Here is a 20,623-nt window from a genome sequence, read left to right on the forward strand (position 1 = left end):
TTGCTTCTTATGAACGCGTAATACTTAGCAAACATACAAAAGTTTTTATTTCAAAAATAGACAAGCTCGCGATCCCCCTTCTTCATTTTAAATTGTAATAGGAACCCATAGACATGACGCATTAACATCGCCAATTTAACCCAGACACAGCCGGATTTAACCCAATTTAACCCACAGACAGTTTCTCGCCGGATCTTCTCAGTGGGTCGCGTTTCCGATCCGGTGGTAGATTCTGCGAAGCACGGCTCTTGCTAGGGTTTGTGTTAGCAACGTCGTCAGGTTTTAGCCCCGTGAGCTCACCTAAAGCGAAGCTGAAATAGCCTCTCAAGGCTATCAGCATAGGTAGAAAAAAAAAAGTCACCAATCACATACGCCAGTAACAGATTAGGTCTTCATTTATGTGTATAATCACTGTCCCACAGAATCGTTACCAACCGCGGGATCGATTGGTATTTACATTTCTTTGAACTTTCTTTTTGTGTACTGATTTTTCCATTATGATAAATAGGTTAACTGCCATGACATTACCTGGCAAGGTATCCCGCAAACTACCAGTTATTATCCCACAAGATATCACACAAGAATAAACTGAATTCAGTAAAATCTATTAGATATAAACTTTTAGAATAACATAATGACACATAGGTATTATTTTTCTGAGACCAAAAGAATACCATCAACGATTCAATTAAAAGTCAAGAGCTCGGACGATAGACTTGTATGTCTGTACGGTTTTTTTGTTCCGACAAATCATCACATGGAAAAACAATTGCGAAATTCCCTTAAAGAGCGTGTTTGTTATCGAATCGTTCATCAATAGTGATAAGGGATTGACCAGCAGTGGGTGCGGCGCTCGCCCTTAACTATACAGCGGTATGACGGCAGTGACCGCGATCCGCTATTCCGCAACCGTGTTTATGCAATTGCAGGCGAGTGCAGTTCGCCTGATGGGCCCAGACCGGCCAGTTGCAACACCGTCGCACGTACCGACTACGAACGATGCTCAAATATCGCACTATGAATACGACGCTTTAGTTTAACTAATCATCTATATATTAATACGTGAAGCAAAAACGTTGTATCCCTTTTTACGAAAATTACGCGGACGGAAGAGTATGAAATTTTCCACACTTATAGAGAATATAGAGAAGAAGTGCACCATGCTAAATTTTTTTAAAAATAATGCATAAAAGATACATTAAATCAATAAAGAAAAGATTACACACACTACATGCCATGTATTTGACGCACACACGCATGCATACTATTTATTGTCAAAATTTTGTTCTTGACGTCTGTGGTCAAATTGAGAATAGATTAAATATTGTTTGTCTTTATTCATATTTTTTTATAGTATAGCCTTGGCGAAATTTGTGATTATAGAAAACTTACAATTCCAATTAATTATAGTCGAATTTCGACTAATGCGGGACCTCTAGTATCAATTAACAGAGCAGAATCACGTTACATAACATTATGATTCATACAATAAATGACATTTTTGATTGGTCCTTAATTGAATTTTAGTATTGTTATTCAAGGCCAGAGGAAACGTATTAACAGAGTTATAATCTCATTACGTATTGAAATAACGCGAAACACATTTGATACCTCGTTACTTTCATCTAGTTATGTAAAATGTAACAACCAACGTACCATATCCAATTATCTTCGTCGAAATATATACCATCGTTATTACAACACTTCAACAAAATTTTATAAAAATCAAAATCGCAGCATGGCCCATAATTTTTAAGATTCGATTTCCAGTAAGTTTACTTATCTATACTAATATATAAATCTACAGTGGTTTTTACGGATGTTCCGTTATAACTACTGGATCATGCATCCGATTGACTTGAAACTTGGTATCCATGTAGAAAATACATGTACTTAATGGATAGGCTAATATTTATATGAGTGTTGGACTCCCTAATAATAATGACAATAAATAATAATGTTAATTTTAAATGCGCAGCGAAGCGGGCGAGTACACCTAGTTTATTTATAATTTTCATGACGATTTATTTTAACATAATCTTAAAATTACTCGTCTTAGAACCACATCACACGATATGGTTTAAGTAAGTAGTTTTATTTAAACAAAGGAACAAGGCAGATGAACTCGGTCGATCTGTGGTAGTAAGTGGTTTCCCTAGCGGCTAGCCCATAAACATCCCGATGTTACACACATCAGGATACTGAATAATGTGTAGTGAGCTGCATGACTTTTTTTTTTGATTAGGAAGAAATAGCCGGACTTCGGTCTGAGCGTTGGCGGGGTTTGGTATAGCATGCCGGAGATGGACAACTAAGATCTAGAGTCACTCAATAAGTCAGGTCCGGACGTCCAAATCGCATCAGGGGTGTCAACACTGATCCGATGTAGTTAATCCCCAGAACAACCACACTAGCAAAACACCTGTACCGACAAGAGGTCAAGGTGTCGTCGGTCACAATCCATCTAGACCGACGAGATATAGCATTCTGCACTCGGATCATGCTATCAGGATAACGCAATTTCACGACCCTTCAGTACAGAACATCTTCATGGTTAACCGTACAGTTCCCGATGTTTACTAAAACTATTTAGCTTAAATTTATTAAATATAATTATTCTTTTATAACCCAAGTTATTATCTTTTGTCGTATATTTAAAATTTATATATTCGCATATTCTTTATATCGCCATATCAAACATTAAGTACAGTATAATAAGTAATTTTTAAATCGATTTCTTGATTTGTTAAACACATTTGTAAACCATTTACATAATGTTCAGTCGATGTTTACCTTCATAGTCATGTTTCTCATAGTCAAGTCTTGTGTCAAGTTCATAGTATTGTTAAATTAAAACTTTAGAAATGGAGTATCTGGGTATGAGGTGTATCACGTGTAAGTGTCGTAAAACTCATTAATAAATTAATTAATAAGAAAAAAATCTGAACCTAACCTGTTATTAAAATTAAAATTGTTTCAATTATGTGCAAACTCTCAGTCCGGAATCTGATCTTAGAATAATCATGCATTTATTTTATCATATAAGATACATTTTCACGTATGCCCGTAATATAGTTACTTTCGAACATCCTAAGAATTCATGAATCAGAATCCGTTTATTAGCACTGGATACAATACTAATACTACATAATATATAATATGCATAATATAACACTGCGAAAATCGTAGTTCTTAAAAAAAAATTTTGTCTTCGTGTGAAACCAATTTGAATTGGAAAACTTGGAAATTCCATGCAATTGACGCACTCTTCCATTTAGGTAAAACAAATTAGCAACTAGCAATGTCAAATTTCTAGGTTCTTTGATGATTGTTAACATGATGAGTATGTATTTTTTGTTGTATGCAGTTATCACAACATACTACAATTATTTATATTAAAATCTCCAAAAAAATTTGATAATATAAATTGCAAAAATCAAAAAAAAATTCAATCATGAGTATTTTCTATAGCAATATACGTTATATTAAAGTCGCATTGAATGACCTATGAACCACATTGAAACCTTGATAGGTCATCACACCGTGACCTTTCAGGATTTCAGTGACCGGAAGAATACTTACTCAGCCAATTTCGTACAAAAATAATTATATTAAATTCTTAACGATTATTTTGCTTTACCAGGATGTAACATTTTAAAGAATATTGTCTTATTAATGTCAATGTTGGTCGAGGTATTTCTTGTATAATAATATGCTTGTTATTTGCAGTCCTTTGCATAGGTATGCATTTTTTTAAGTTTTTTTTATAATCAATATTTTGAAATGATTAGCATATAATCAATGTTTATAGTATAGCACTAATTGATATTAATTTTATTTGTAGGTGTACTCTATGTGAAAGTCATTTATAAGCACATTTTACATTGCAATACAAAAACCCTTCACAATATCCACGTGATTCACAACAGTTTAGGCGGGATGCTTTAAATTTTACGCGACCAAAAGCTTTTCTATATACATACGTTTGTCTTTTCACTATAATGAAAATATAACGAGAACTAAACTGTTACTTATCTAATACTCGTACAAGCCTTTGAGGTATTAAGAACCCAAGTAAACCAACGATCTTTGGTTCATAGAATATTCTTTCATCATAAATTGGAAAATCATTAAAAAAAAATGCGAAGTTTTATTTATTGCCCTTATAGGCAGACACTAGCATACAGATCACCTTATAGTGAGTGGTTACCGTCGCCCATGGACTTCAGCAATGACAGGGGCAAAGACAAGCCGCTGCCTAGAGCTAAGCCTCGTTTGAAGATGGAGAAGGAGTCTCTAATTAATGTTAAAATATGTTCTTTACTAATAATATAATATTTGATATGACGACTAATGGCACATTGTGTAACCTCGGCAACTGTTACGTAATCGAAAAGTCAGAAATAATGAAATGGTCAAATTGCCCATTTTTCGTTAACGTCTAATATCATATTCAAAGTATGAAGTCAAGACAAATGGTATCCTCTCTGTTTCAAATAAAGCGTGTTCCTTTTTATTGCATCTATTAATTTCGATGAGACGAACGTCATTATTGATCAACTACTCGTATATTCGAGCACGTAAAATTGCGTGTGACCGTGGTCCGTGGGCACACATAACAATTAATACACGATAGAAAGTAAGCGTTTCGTACATACTCTCTTGCGCATCGGACAATGAATTCTTAATATAGGCATGAACTGTGATTGACACGTACATTAATTCGAATTACGATTCGAACGTGGATATATTAAATTACTAGCTGTACGCGCCCGCTTCGCTGGGCATTTAAAATTAACATTATTATTTCTTACCACCACAAAGATTCTCATAATTAACGCCCCCGCAACTGTTGTAGGGAGTCCAACACTCATATAAATATTAGCCTATCCATTAAGTACGTGTATTTTCTACATGGATACCAAGTTTCAAGTCAATCGTATGCATGGTTCAGTAGTTATAACGGAGCATCCGTAAAAACCATTGTAGTTTTATATATTAGTATAGATAATTTCGGGTTACACTGAGCTACAGATATGTACATAACTATTCACTTTCCTAATTTAGTACAACTCAATAATGTTGAAATCGAACTATGAAAGATTTAATTTCGATTTTTTCATTGTGTTTTAGTCAGTAAATTTTGTATGAGAATTATGGAGGGTAGAGGTAAGGAGAACCGTCTCTGTGTATGAAAAAGTGTCCGTTAAAATCTGCTAAACAAGGGTGGCCCTACAGTAGCAACCGAGTAAATTTTAAAAAAGGCGCTGAAAGTTATTAGAATAACATAGAGAAACAAAAAATTACGAAAGAACTGTAAGCACTACAAAATCACAAAAAGTATTTTATTTAAAGCTGATAAGGAAATATAATCGATGTCTCCACGTTTTGCCACAGCAATAATTTAAGGTTTTATTGACGAAATTAGTTTGGACTACGTAAGCATGTTTGGTCTTGTATATTACACTGTCACTAACTACTCTAGTCATTAAATATATTAAATTTCCTAACTCAGCATACTTCAATCAGTTAACAACTGCTCAATTCATATCATACCCTATCCCTATGCTAGCGCCATTCTGAAAGTGGGACACTTTTTCAAGCTTCTCCCATATGAGACCATTCTTCTTACCTCTACCCTCCGTAATGAGAGTCTAAACTTATTTCTCGTGGTATGTTGTGTTCTACAAACAACTTTAAGCAATGCGAACGTGCCTCGATTAGTAGAGTGTAACGGCTACGGGAATTGTAGATGCCAACCGTAGTGCGTATGTTGCTAGACACACGCACGTTGCTAGATGTGATCTAGAATACTATTTTCTTAACAAAATATAGGGTAAAAAGATCACACTGGCTGATTAACAGTCTAGTAATGTGTAGCGCGGCATAACTTGATGTTGATTAGTTCAAGTTTTTAGCGCTATCCTACATGTTTCTACGACAAAAAACAAAGTTTTTTTTTCTTTGCTTAATACGTTGACTACCATGTAGGTCACCGGTGCCCTACGCGGCGCACTGAAATAACTTTGTCGATTTCTGTTACTAAGGCTGTTACTAAGCGCCTGGATTGCCTAACTTTGCCTTGTTTTGTTTACCATGTTTTAGTCTTTTAAGACTTAGAAATAGATTCATTCTCAGTATCTTCGGATTCGACTTTCCCAGAATCTAATAGATATTCCGGCGCCTTAGTGAGAAGATCGAAATAAGAAATTGACATAATAATTCAGTGCGGCACGTAGGGCACCGGTGACCTACGTGACAGAAAACGAGTTAAAATTCTAAGCTCAATATCCATTATGCTGATAAGCTGATTAATAGAGCTAAGACACCACTGCCCAATTTGACAGATCTAGGTATTAGTTCCATCAGTCATTATAAAAAACAATTCCAGCTTCTACCTCATGTCGCAAGGTGTGTGACGGCATTTATGCTGTTATCTATGGACTCCGGTAACCACTTGCCACCAGGTAAGCACGTTAACCCATCCATGGTAAATGGTAAATACATTTTAAAAGTGATTGTCTTTTGTTACGACTCAGCCTGAAAATTAAAGTGATTGGAATCGACCTTCACGCTACATTCGAAAATAAACTAAAACAATGTTTATAAACAATGTGTGACACGTTTATGTAAATCGTAAAGCAATTTAATAATATCTTGACTTTGAGATTTTAAAAGTAAGGCTGCGTTGAATTTAGGTTAGCGCGAATTGGCGATTAGTGATCGGCAAACCATAGCCATGTACAATTAATTGTTTTAAAACATTTCATTACTATCAATTCATCACGAAAATACAGCCTGCTTAATTAATAGCTGTTGATGATGCGTTAGTTTGTTTTCTTCTGTTTTAACAATTAGCTCGCTTTTAGCTCCCATAATATATAAATAAATAATATTTTAATATTCTTTTACGTTCTAGAACGAGGTTCTCAAAGCCGTTCCACTTTGGTGTCCAAATCAACCTACTACCAAATCACCAGCTTTAAAGGAAGCAATAGTTCTTTTTTTGAACTTTTTCATATATTACACACATTTTAAATGATATTTGTGAACAGTAATTTAATGTTAACACGGATTAAAATGAAACCAGCAAAATTATAATTTGCGTAATTACTGGTGGTAGGACCTCTTGTGAGTCCGCCCGGGTAGGTACCACCGCCCTGCCTATTTCTGCCGTGAAGCAGTAATGCGTTTCAGTTTGAAGGGTGGGGCAGCCGTTATAACTATACTGAGATCTTAGAATTTAATGGGTGGCGCATTTACGTTGTAGATGTCTATGGGCTCCAGTAACCACTTAACACCAGGTGGGCTGTGAGCTCGTCCACACATCTTAGCAATAAATAAAAAAAAAATACTCGTCTAATTTCATAACTCCATCACTTTGAGTCAATATGTAGTAAGTAAGTAGTTCAATAAACTGGTGTGGCCTTGATTGTATTAATTGTGTAGTATAATCCGCTAGAACACAACAGCAGAAATGCAGCACCGTTGCACACTTCGCAAACGAAACCGTTCACTGTAACAATGGATGTACAACATTTTTCGCTTGAAGTTTTTATCGACAAATTCACAGAAACTTTTATATGTGCGTATTCATCTATCTTTATATATATAAAAATGAATTGCTGTTCGTTAGTCTCGCTAAAACTCGAGAACGGCTGGACCGATTTGGCTAATTTTGGTCTTGAATTATTTGTGGAAGTCCAAAGAAGGTTTAAAAGGTAAACAAATATGAAAATGCTCGGAATTAAATAAAAATAACAATTTTGTTTTTCTTTTCATGTGTCTCCCGTCGGACGGATTCCTTTTGTTTGTTATAAGCTTATTAATTTATACAAAAGTTCTTTTATTTATCGATTGAGGCACTACAAAGTCTGCCGGTTCAGCTAGTTTAATTTAAAAAATACGCTTTTGATGTTTTCACATATTTAACCGTACTTAATTGTGAATATTATTTCTTAAGAAATAAATAAATAATTACGTAGTCATACAAACTAAATTGATCTTGATATCACTAAAGATTTCCTAACATCGCGACATCAAAAAACAAGTGACAGAGTATTAAAAACAAAATAACCAAAGATTGAATGCGCCTGTCATGGGGGGAGGCAATAATGACCGCAGATGCAATTACCGCGTCTCTAGTCCGTGGCGAGAGGTAAGTGTGTCGAAGACGGGCTTTACGCCGCTGGGTTATGAATCAAGGACATTGCGTCGTAACTGACATTTTATTATAATATTGTTTTTTAAGTTATTAAACAATCCGCACTATTGCCGATTAAATATCGTAATCAAATTCAATTTCAATGCAATGGACGAAAAAAAAACATTTATAACGCATTATTGTTTTGAATCAAAAATCTGAAAAACGAATGATAAAAAGCTCTCTTTTACATATTAGGTTAGCTGAAAATAAATCAATTTAAATTTTTTTTGATTGACAGTCATAAAATATGGTACAACAAAGTTCAACATTAATTTCTGCATTGTATTCGATAAATTTATTGCATTAATGCATTTCTGATGTTAACTGCGACTTAAACAAGAAATGTCAGCTACGAAGGTAAACCTGTATACAGAAAGTCCCCTCAGAGCACAAAAACCTTTCGAGGAAAGTACAACGATGCGGAACGCGGATATGTTCATCACTCCGTATTCAATTTCCTTGAAGGTGATCATCTACTTGTACATGACATTAAGACGCGACGTTGAAATACCAATTACTTGTTTTTTTTTTTTGTTATTATAACGTACACACATATAGGAACATTAGCGTCGAACTCTACATTACTTCGTCAGATACAAAACGACATTTAAATGAGAATCCATGATTCTTGTTCTTGCCCTTATATCACATTATGTAGGGTCGGCGCAGCATGTCCTCTTATCATGTCGCAGAAGAATATGGCATAAGGTTTACGACCAGCCGTCTGCGTGAATTCAACGCCTAAGGTTCTCTAAAGGTTCCTTGGGTTATTTCTTTTTCTTTCTTATGTCCATATTGCACCGTACCATAGGAAGGACTTTTTCTATATCTTATTTTGATAGTTCATTTACTTGATCCGTTTTTGTAATCCTCGATTTTGCATCAGATAGGTACCATGCTTATTAAAATTTTACTAATCCGCTGCTTATTGTCCTTGTAGCAAGGAACACGGCTGTTAGGCCTAATACCTGGAATCGTTACTTATTATTTCATAAAACCAATTCCAAATAGGTATACATGATTTTAGTTCCATGATTATGAATAATAATTATTATTGACTAATACACGGAGAGAAAGAACAACAATAGAAAATATTGCAAAATTAAGTCTCTGTTAATTTTCTTTTGTGATAATGAAAGAAACAGGCAGTATTTGTTTTTATTAAGCAATGGTACCTATAAATATTCATCGTTACTCATAAGGATCGTTTTTCATTATCACGACAGTTAAAATTAATATTTTATAACATCAAAAGTACCTACTAAATTTTTCTATCACGAAACAGTTAAGAAAGATTTGACCATAATTTCGATTTACATATTAAGATTCAGTATCTAAATGACAAAATACAAAACAGTCGCTTTTTCAGTCTGTCCGCCTATCCGTCTGTCACAGCCATTTTTCTCGAAAATATTAGACATTGATTTTGGAAAAACAGGTATATTCGATGAACTGATAAGCAATGCTGTATTTCTATTAAAGTATGGCAATCCATCGTATAACTGAGATAAGAAAAAAGTTATAAAGTCGTTCAGTGGATCGAAATATCAAAACTTTTTTGTGTTTGTATGCAACAAGGTAATTCTTAACTGTTTTTTTTTTTAAATCAGATCGGCAAATGGTGTCTATTCCGCCTGGTATGGAAGGATCGTCGGAGCTCATAGTCATCACGATATTAATATCCCCAATCACCTTGAGACATAAGTAAGAGTCTTAATTGCATCACAAACCGGTTATTTGATCCTTCTAGCCGGACTTCGAAACAGGCGGGATAGTGGCACCTAACCGAATGAGCTGACATTATGTTTTACGATCAGTGCTTAAGAAAAAACAATACTGTATGTTTGTCGCGTTGTAGCTGTGACCATGAGGTACCACCTTCCTGCTTAGTTTTGGGACAAAGAAATCTTGAGTGAGAAAGACAAAATAACTTAGCAGCTATCGGTCTATTGCCAATTGCTATATTGCCAAACTAATAATATTTTAAATAGTCCCATTTCTCATCACACTATAGGACATCACATCTAGTTAGATATTTGCCTTACGTTATGAGTGCTGTTTCGGTGTTGTGGTCAGTAAACCTGCGTATTATGACACAGGCTTTGATTTAGAACCTCGGTCGAATTGAGTATTTTATTATATTTATAGAACATTTGGTATTCGAGTTTTGGATACGCATGTTCGTGTCTATGTGTTGCTGGTACATATAACAAAAAATATAAATAGAGCACAGAACGATTATTTATTGGGATTTCTTTCATACGTCATATTTCTTTTTTTAAATTATCACTTTCAAATTAATAAGTATGTTAGAAATATCAATTTCTGAAAAATATCAAAATGTAATAACAATCCGGATTAAAAAGAAGATAATTACGCGATAATTCTTTTAAATGTCAGACTTTACGAAAACCTGACTCCGATAAAAATTACCGAGAGGAATTCGAAATCGTTTACCAGTTTAAGATCATTAAACATTAATATGTATTTTATGCGTGTACTACAAGACTGTAAGCGTACTGGATATGGTAAGAAAGAGTTCGTCTAATTCACTCATAAATACGAACCTAACGAATGTCCGTAACACGTATTCGTCTTAGTTAGTTTTATAGAATACTCGCTCTGTCCGTGATCATTTTGAAATAAATATTAAGTATATAATATAACAGATTTTTTTTTCCTAGCTATGCTGATAGCCTTGAGAGGCTATTTCAGTTTTACCCTAGCGTGTAGGTGAGCCCTCGGGGGGCTCAAACCGGAGGTGTTGCTAACATTGGCTCTACCAAGAGCAGTGCTTCGCAGAATCTACCACCGGATCGGAAACGCGACCCACTGACAAGATCCGGCGAGAAACTCAGCGAGCTGTGTCTGTGGGTTAATTTACTCTTCAAGCCCTTCGTCGCAAGCGACGGGTTCGACGTGAAAGATGACCGGTGTTTTTGTGATTTGTTAAGAACAACAATGTTTTATAAAACTATTTGATTTTTAGTTGTAGTGTGATAATCTAAATAATCTACAAAACCTGTTAGTACTCACTCAGCTAGCACTTCTTCTTAGACGTTGGTCACGAAAATGAATTATTTATAGTGTCAGAAATTATTGCTAATAGAAAATCATTTTTCAAGTTTTCCAAGGCCCAGGGTCGTATGTCACAATCATTGACCGAAATGTTTGAAATTCTGTCGTATTTTACGCAATTATCATTAAAACGAAAATGAATATGATGTTGTTAATAGCCTGCTGTTGTTACGAAAATATCGGAAGCGTGATGTAGATCTCTCTTTTATCCCAATGATGTATAAATAAAGATCATTCTTTCTATTCTGTCTATCAGCGTATTGCAGAAAATACCGAATGCATTCAGCGTACCGAATTCACTCAATGACATTGTCCAGCTTTCGGGGCCCTTCTGTATTATCATCACGTAACTTAAGATTCAACAAAATGTGGTAATTCGAAAATAACATATGCCACATTGGTAGTACGTATTGCTGCAAACTCTTATACAATGATGTCGACTGAACAAATAGCCGTGTGTTCCGCATTTCTACTGAGCTTGATGTACGAAGTATGTTACGTGCGGCACGATTCACGTGTTCGTTCTATTATTTCATTCAAAAACCGTTTTTTTATTTTTTTATTTTCTCATTAATCGTTTTTGAAATTAATTTCAATGTACCTTTTGCCAGTTCACTTTAATTTTCAGGTTGTTATAACGACCTTACACAATCAAGGTCAATGTTCGCGAAACGGGCTGAAAGGAAATAAGAAAGGCTCTGCCGCTCCTTCCACAGGCGAGTCACCCAGTTTTCACGCTACTAAAAATTCAACGAATCGTCGCACAGCTTTCACTGACGAGTATCCAATGCATGTAATTTAGAAGTGTAATCATTTAATCATCATCAAAATAATTGTTTACATTTTTTAGGAAACCAACGACTATGATATTTAATAGGTACCTAGCCAATTTTTTTTTTGCCTCCCTATGTTAATAAACTCTCTTCTACACGACGCGTTTGGCGAAGTAAATGAAATATTAATGCAAAATATAATTGTTGCTTAGAAAGTTTTGAGCGGATCGTTGAAATTGGACATAGCATGCTCGCACGCTGCGCGAGAAAGCAAGACGAGCTACCAGCTAAGCAGCTAACCGACGCGCTAACACAACAGGAATACCAGTTTTTAGATACATTATATGTAGGTACCTACAAAAAAGAGGATGTATATTTCTATAAATAAACACTAGTGAAAATGATTCGTGACTGGAAAATTTCTTCAATTTTACCTATATGTTATTATTAATGCAATTTATTTTAAACTTTGACCCTACGGAAGAAAAAAAACGAGTGAATCAATTTGCCGAGTTATAGTGAAAATCGTTGTACAAACCGCATTAACCGGTGCCGCTTACGGAACGACCTACTATCTACAATCCACATAAATATAAGAAGTTTCACTTTTAGCGTTTTCCGTGTGTGGATCTACTTATTCGATCATTTTAAAAAAAGAATTCAAATTTTTCATTCATTTTTTTTAATTTACATCTGAAAACGTATGTGACCTATGAATTCATTCATAAATTATTAACATTATTTTACTTTGATTAAATTGATAACTAATCAGCTGACAGAAAATAGGTTAGTTTCCGTCATACTGTTATGTAAATTGTAGAACAAAAAAGGATGGGATGATGGTACATAACTTTTAATACAATTTTATTGTTTTGATAATAACTAAACTAAAAAAGAAGTAGTAAATCTAATTTAAACTTGTCTAACCTGACATGTCTTTCCAAATGTCCGCAACGGAGATGGTCCAGGAGGTTTGAGTTTCACAAATACAGTTTGTTTTCGAAGTTTATGTCCAAATTGACACATTAACTTATCCTGAACACGAGCACAGAGCCTACTCGAACTTAAACACGCCATAGCTACAACTGCAACGCAACGCTCGAAGACATGGACTACCTACCGCAAGCGGCATACGAGTTTGTCTTTTCCTCCCCACTTTATCAATTAATGGATGGAGACAGCTGATTGTCAAACGCCATTTTTTTTAAAGTTGCCTATAAGAAAAATTTAACATTAACAGAATTTACATCAAAGACTTTTTAGTTCAATTATCCTATTGGATTGGTAAAATAATCAAAACCTATACAGCCAAATCTCTTCTAATACGAAACCAAAAACAAAACAGAAAAAAGTAATTTAATTTTTCTGAAATTGATTTTAAAATTAAAATAATTGAAAAATTAAATAAATGGAATAAAATGAATTGAAAACGAATAAAATGTTATTAAACATCAAAGAAACAGTAAAGAGGACAAATAACTGATAGGAAGATAAATCACTTCTCAATGAAGTTTATGGGCTTTATTATCCAATTGGTAGTAGTAGTTTTATTTTTCAAGTGGAAAGGCAAAGGTATCACACCATATAGCCTTATCTTTTATATGTATTTTTTTATGAAATATGATATTATGAAATGAAATGAAGCTGATTAATATGAAGCATGACATGGCATGGCATGAAATGAAATGAGATGATATGATATGATATGGGATATTTTTATGAAAAATGATAATATGGAGTGAAATGAAATGAAGAATTTGAGACATTAATCAACTGAGATGAAATTAAATGAAATGAGATGAGATGATGGATGGAGGGATGAAATATAATCTCAGTAAAATGGTGGTCGTTTACTGAGATTTTTTCTGTGGACTTTTTGGAGGATCCCGAGAAGTTACGTCCAACGGCTTTGTTTCATTTTCCTACATTTGTGAACTGTCACAGATACTAAACAGTTAATAAACCACTGTTGTTACAAATTTAAACTTGAAGAAACACTAAATAGACAAAATAAAACAAATCGCACAACTTCACACCTCGCGTTCCCGCCAAAAAGTCTTAACCAATTGGTCAATACAAAAAAAAGACTAATAACGTAGATTATACACATAATAAGAGTTACGTATAACATATATTCCTGTAAACTTACTAAAAAAACTGAGTGAGAGAAATATTTTTAACTTTATTTAAATCTCACGCAGAGTAACTCATTGTATACCATTAGTCAATGCTGATCTTTCATTGATAGAAGCCACTGAAAATGCCGAGAGTGAAATAAAGCAAAGCGGTGACGAATTTATTTTCACTAAATAATTTGGCTATATGTAAATTCTCTTCTTGTATGAATGTTTGAGTTAAGACTGTCAACCTACATTAAATTACTACGGCTGTACAGATACGACGTCTGAGATAATTATACACCACGTCCTTACGGACCGATCAGACCCAATAACATTTGCATTAGACACCTTCAGCTCTAACACTAGAAGCAGGCTTAGAGACCCCTGTAACTGTACTCGTCGAACTCGACAAAGAGGTTGACGTGCAACCTAACTCATCGGTGCAACATTACACCGGTCATCGTTCTCGTGGAACCCGTCGCTTGCAAGGAAGGGCTCGACGAATAAATTAACCCATAGACACAGCCCTCTGAGTTTCTCGCCGGATCTTCTCAGTAGGTCGCGATTCCGATCTGGTAGTAGATTCATTCGCGAAACAATTGCTCTTGAGTAATTAGGTCTCCTTCGGAGGCGCTCGGGCGATGGTTAGCAAATCCCACCCCTCCTGGCTGAGCCTTTGCTCGCCCACCTGTCCTAATGAAACTGGAAAGGCCTCGGGGCTACCAGTAATCCTTCAATCATAAAAAAGATAGTTATATGAGGTTAGCGTATATTAAAATCAGAGGTGGTTAGTTTCAGAATAGACCTGGATTCGACCTTCAAAACATAACAAAAGGTTAGGCTGTATGGTCTTATACCTTAGCTTTTCATCAGTTAAATAACCTCAAAAGTATGTAGGTACCCACTCATAAACTTTAATAGACCAGAAAAAATAAATCTTACATTTTATCTACGTCCATATTTTGAAATAAACTAGAAAGGATCAAAGAAACACTGAAAAAGAAAATTAAACATTGTAATCATAGTACATATCCTTAAGATTATTACCCATTCTCAAAATGTTTCCAAGGTTCATACAAGTGGTCCAACATTTAAAAAATTTAGAAAGATCGATACTGTTAAGCCTTTTCGGTCATCCTCCAAAAGGTAGGTAATAAGCTAAGGAAATGCTGTTGTTTTCCTAGTACAATTTATATTAATTTTCTATATATCTCCTTATATGTTAAAACCTTATTAAGGGTATATTGTTTCTGAAATTTTAATATGAAAACATTAAAGCGTTTACGAGCAAGACCCGCTCATCTACAATTTGGTTAAGAAAGAAACACAAATATTGCTGATTGAGTCTTTGACTATTTAACATTAACTAATATTTATTTCTCGACATCAGACTATTGAGACTATTTCTTTCTATAAAATATTCATATATCTGTGCTGTTTACTATGATTTTTATAATATAATTAGACATTAATTTCTTCTTTTCCAGAACTAGCGTTAGCGGTCTCTGTTCATCAGCAGCCAAAGCCAACTCCTAAAGCCTTTTCCATTCATGACTTAATAGGAGATGGATTCTTACTTGCGGTACCAAAGTTTAGAAGAACAGTTGAAAAGAGATTGAATCGGAAATTTGGGTGGCCTGAATATGTTTGGAAGCCATTTGTACCGAAAACTAATTTAAAAACATGCCATGAGTGTGGTCACCACCACGAACAAGGCAGACTATGTGGTAAGATACAATAAGTAGTAATATAAATACTCTTATTATATTTTGAACTCACGTCAGTAAGAGTCTGTAGCTATTGTGCAGATTGATTTATAACAGTTATCAGAAAATGTATTAAGAGCCCTTAATAAAACTACTCTGTAGTGCTTCAACATTAATTTATCCGTCATTAAATCATCATTATTAAAAAAATATTAAGTCACAGCCATTTACTATAAATTTTTTTTTGTAGTTTCATTAGTGATTCTGTAAATTATTTCATAAAATTTAAAGCCAATTACACCAGTTTGGAAGAAAATATCACTGTATTCCTTAAATAGTACTACAATAAATTGAAAAGTTAATATAAAATTACAACGTCCAGTAAGGAAATCAAAGTGATATGACACTCTGGATCATTTTTTAAAAAGTTAATAATTGACCTTTCACATATCTTTTTAAATTGTGTTATAAAATCGGTTTCCTTTCTTCAAGGTAACTGCTACAAAAAGATAGGTAAAGAGACGAAAGAGATTCAAGGTGAAATATTAAAAAAATTAGGCAGTGGACCCATTGAACAAGATGTTATTGTTTTATATGAAGGAGAAACTTTACCAGACCAGGTTTGTGGTGTTTATCATGAGAGTATTAGAAGCATTAATAAAAGTAGAAATATTGTTCAACCTCTCAAACGTAGATTACATTGTGTGATACAAAATGAACAATAATTTTTAATTTTTAAATTATTATTTGCGTAATCACTGGAGGTAGGACCTTTTTTGAGTCCGCGCGGGTGGGTACTACCACCCTGCCTATTTCTGCCGTGAAGCAGTAATGCGTTTCAGTTTGAAGGGTGAGGCAGCCGTTGTAACTATACTTGAGACCTTAGAACTTATATCTCAAGGTGGGTGGCGCATTTACGTTGTGGATGTCTATGGGCTCCAGTAACCACTTAACACCAGGTGGGCTGTGAGCTCGGGAGGACGACCTAAGCAATAAAAAAAGTCATAAAATCTTTAATTTGTACACTCTGTTGCTTGTGTGTGAAAGCAATAAACAATCCACCTTCTAATTCCCTATTTGAGGGGCGTAGGTTCTATGTTGGACTGTCAAGATGATAAGGTGACCCCCTAAACGACTCACCAGCACTCTGGCCCAAATGTACGATCTTTGTTATAGGGAAAAGATAAGTAACAGAACTAGACACCATTATTTCAGTAGGCCACGCAGGGCATCGGTGTGACCTGCATGCAGTCAAAGGTTTAAAAGAATCGTCACTAAATAATTAATGAACAGAGTTACCGAACCATTCTATAATTCTGATAGGTCTAAAATTGAGTTGTTTTATTTTGATTGTTTCAGCAAAAAGAATTTTGGAATGGTAAAAGAATTGTTGAAATGAAAAAAGAAAGGCCACAATGGTTCAGTAAAAACCTATTACAAAAATCTACCCAACAACCCTCAAAATCTACTGATGTCAAACCCACAGATTTGGCTTAAAACAGTAATGAATTTTACTGATGTATAATAGATAACAAAGTATGTTGTATTGTTTAAAAACAGTGAATTAAACTAATTTGAAACTACAATTCAATATTATGATTGTATCCATTCAGCATATTGTAGACTATTTTCCGATTTTTACCATCATCTTATACCAACAACTACCTATATGGCTTCTATCATTGTTGCTCTGCTGGCACTACTTAAATATATTGCTTCACAAAATAGTTTTTTTCGAAAGTGCATTTGTGTAGTAGTCAGGTCACAGTCCTAGCTATTAACACCAATATTTATAAGATACATGACAGCTACTGATCATCTGCCTTTTGCAAGCACTCAATGAAAAGTAAGTAAAAGAAGAACATGTCATTTGATGAGCAAAACTAGTTACTACATATATATCAAGGTGAAAGGCTATTTATTTGGTTTAAACTGCATTTTTGCAAAATTACAGGAGAGCTTTTTAAAGTTTATTATTTGGAAAAAAAAATTATAAAATTGGGGTATACTTAATTTATGTTTATTTATTTTATTATTAATTTAAGTAACTCATTGTTTATCCCATAATTTCTAATGTAGCCTAAGGGGCTATTTCGCAGACAGGTAGGTGAGCTCATGGGCTCAACCTGATAGAATTTGCAAACACTATCCCTATTAAGAGCAGCAGAATCTACCATCAGATTAGAATCATGACCGACTAAGATACAGCGAGAAATCAGTTGGTTTGCCCCAAATCACATTGCACCAGTCAATCTTTGTAAATTTGTTATTTAAAAAAAAAAGAACTGTTCCTATTCATCACAAATTTTAATATTGAACTAATTAATTGTATTTAGTAAACAATTGCCTTACAAAATTAACCAAAAAATATTTTTTAATTACAAGTACTCATTTTTTTTTGGAAAATTACTGACTACAATGCATTTTCAAAAGAACTAGGAATATTTTGAAAATTATCTATTAAGGAATCTAGTTCTGTTTCACCTGTAAAATGACTTTCAACGTGTACTCTGAACTCTGAAAACTCAGTATCTTTTTGGAATGTTTGTCCACACATAGGGCATATTTTATCAAAAGGCTCATTATCTTCTTCTTTTTCTTCAATAATACTTTCTTTTATAACAGAGGTGTTGATATCACTGAAGTTATTATTGCAAGAACTGGAATCAGCTGGTGTTTCCCAATTCATAAGACTATCACTTGTTTCAATTTGTTTATTTTCTGAAGACACAACTTTGGTATTATTTGTAATACAAGTTGGACACTTATATCCTTCTGCAAAAAAGACAAACAGAATCAATAGAAATAGTTTCTGGAATCTATAAATTTTATATCTTTCTACCTTTCTGTCTTACCTGCCACAATAGTCTCAAATCTTGCTAATATTAGTTTAAGATCATTTTCTTGCTGAATTACCTCTTTTCTCAGAGATTGCACTTTTTCTGTCTGAGAAATAATATCCTTTAAAGATTCCATTGCAGGATCTTCTAAGTATGTAAAACCAATAGAATCTACATTTAACATATCTTCATCCCTATGAAGTTGAGCCATTTGTTCATATTGATCAACTAAATTAGACTTTTCCTGAATATAGCTATTTATTAATTTCAGAGATATTTCTTCCAAGCTTGATTCAGAATACTTTTCTTGATAATTTACACTTGTTTTAGGTGTGCTTTGGATGTAGGTATTGGTACGAACTAATGGGTTTTTGACATTTTCTTTATTAGGTTTATTACAATTCTTGATAGTTGATATTTTATTCCATAGGTTTCTATTCTCACATGACACCATAAAAACGTGATGCATCAATTGCGACTTTTGTTTATTAAGCTCAGCTATTTTCTGGAGTAGGTCAAGTTTGTCATCATCATGAAAAGCAATATTTTCATTATTTCTTGTAGCATCGAGTTTTAAGCGCATGTTGTCATTCTCCAAAACATTTATTCTGCGTTGTAGTAATAGACAACGATCCCTCATGGCATGAAGAGCCAACTCGTGAACACTGTGGTGATTGTAGTCGCCTTTAAGAGTGGCTTGGAATGTAGAGTCGTTATTAAAACTTACTATTGAAGAAGTATCCATTATTTCCTAAAACAATTTCATTTACAATAACATTATTTTATAGAAGTACATAATTTCACCCCGTATTTTCTTCTAAATTAAGTCATAACTGTGTACTTAATTAAACTTTTTTGTTTCACAATAACGACAGCATTAAGTTAGTAAGTAAATGACATAAGTGTATAATCAACTATAATCTGTGACAAATATATTAAGAGTATAATCTATGAGCTATGACAAGAATGACGATAGAGGTGGATCTTGATAGGGTGGACTAGCGGCTATAGCAATGATTATTTAAAACGTAAAAATACTTGAAAACATTGTGTTGACGTGTATATGAGAAAATATAATTCAGAATGACACCGCACATCAAAAGTAAAAGGAACATAATACAAATTCAAATATAGTGCATCATAGACAATTCTACGTGGACAGCATCACGACCTTCCAACAGATCTGGCTCACCGAATTTGGCCCCTCTTTTTTTATTTTTTATTTTTAATTATTTGTTCGTTGTTTGTTCGTTAATGTTTGAATGTAAAAATTGTATGTTCATCTTTTATTTATTTATAATTAATTAAACAAATGATCACCCTGTGGCGTTTATGAACGCACATTTTTATGATGCGTGGCCCGGAACGCACGAGAGGTGGAGAAAGGGATATCGTCTATGACACGGGACCTTTTTTACCGCCAAATATTTAAAACGTAAAAATAATTTATAACGTGCTTAATAACTAATGTAATATAATTACTTAGAATTGTTTATGCCGCTACAACAATAAAATTTATATTGTTTCCACTGTGGTGCTAATTACCTAAAACACGACTTTACGGCGAAATAAAAAAGGGACTCTGAACTCCCTCAACCCTTAAGTTGCCCCCCTTTACTTATATATCTTAGATATCTTTATTTTTATCGCTCAAATTAATTAATTTTGATCAATTATCGTTTGTTCGACAACTATTGGTGATTGTTCGATCATAAAAACAATTAAATTCCCAATTATTAAATATTTTATTAACTGACAAAACCGGCGCATGCGCAATGTACAATACGACCGACATAACTTGGCGAGTCCGAACCTCGCGCAGAAGGCTGCACACAAACGTTTTTAGGAACCAAATGGTGGAATGAGCAACGTGCGCGGGGTGGAGGTCTAGGCTAGGGAT

At 34.1% G+C, this 20,623-nt stretch overlaps 3 protein-coding genes across 3 annotated transcripts in view; 1 reads left to right on the forward strand and 2 right to left on the reverse strand.

Moving 5' to 3' along the window:
• qless (decaprenyl diphosphate synthase subunit 1 qless) overlaps nt 1–13,219 on the reverse strand; it is a 47,895-nt gene extending 34,676 nt beyond the window's left edge. Inside the window, exon 1 of the mRNA XM_028180575.2 lies at nt 12,985–13,219. Within this exon, the coding sequence (XP_028036376.1) occupies nt 12,985–13,134 (150 nt within the window). The 5' untranslated portion in view covers nt 13,135–13,219. The remainder of the gene's footprint in view (nt 1–12,984) is intronic.
• Nucleotides 13,220–15,076: 1,857 nt separating this feature from the next.
• mRpL32 (mitochondrial ribosomal protein L32) lies at nt 15,077–17,469 on the forward strand. Its single transcript, XM_028180584.2, has 4 exons — nt 15,077–15,323; nt 15,665–15,904; nt 16,376–16,503; nt 17,243–17,469. Exons 1-4 carry the CDS (start codon nt 15,236–15,238, stop codon nt 17,378–17,380), a joined length of 594 nt encoding a protein of 197 aa, XP_028036385.2. The 5' UTR covers nt 15,077–15,235; the 3' UTR covers nt 17,381–17,469.
• A 702-nt stretch (nt 17,470–18,171) lies between these two features.
• spn-F (C2H2-type zinc binding domain-containing protein spindle-F) lies at nt 18,172–19,825 on the reverse strand. Its single transcript, XM_028180577.2, has 2 exons — nt 18,739–19,825; nt 18,172–18,658 (listed from the first exon to the last, which is right to left on the reverse strand). The coding sequence occupies exons 1-2, from the start codon at nt 19,466–19,468 to the stop codon at nt 18,297–18,299; spliced, it is 1,092 nt and encodes a 363-aa protein (XP_028036378.2). The 5' UTR covers nt 19,469–19,825; the 3' UTR covers nt 18,172–18,296.
• Between the last annotated feature and the right edge of the window lie 798 nt (nt 19,826–20,623).

This window comes from Bombyx mandarina, chromosome 09 (assembly GCF_030267445.1).
Source record: "Bombyx mandarina strain Sakado chromosome 09, ASM3026744v2".
In the NCBI taxonomy this organism is placed as follows: Eukaryota; Metazoa; Arthropoda; class Insecta; order Lepidoptera; family Bombycidae; genus Bombyx; species Bombyx mandarina.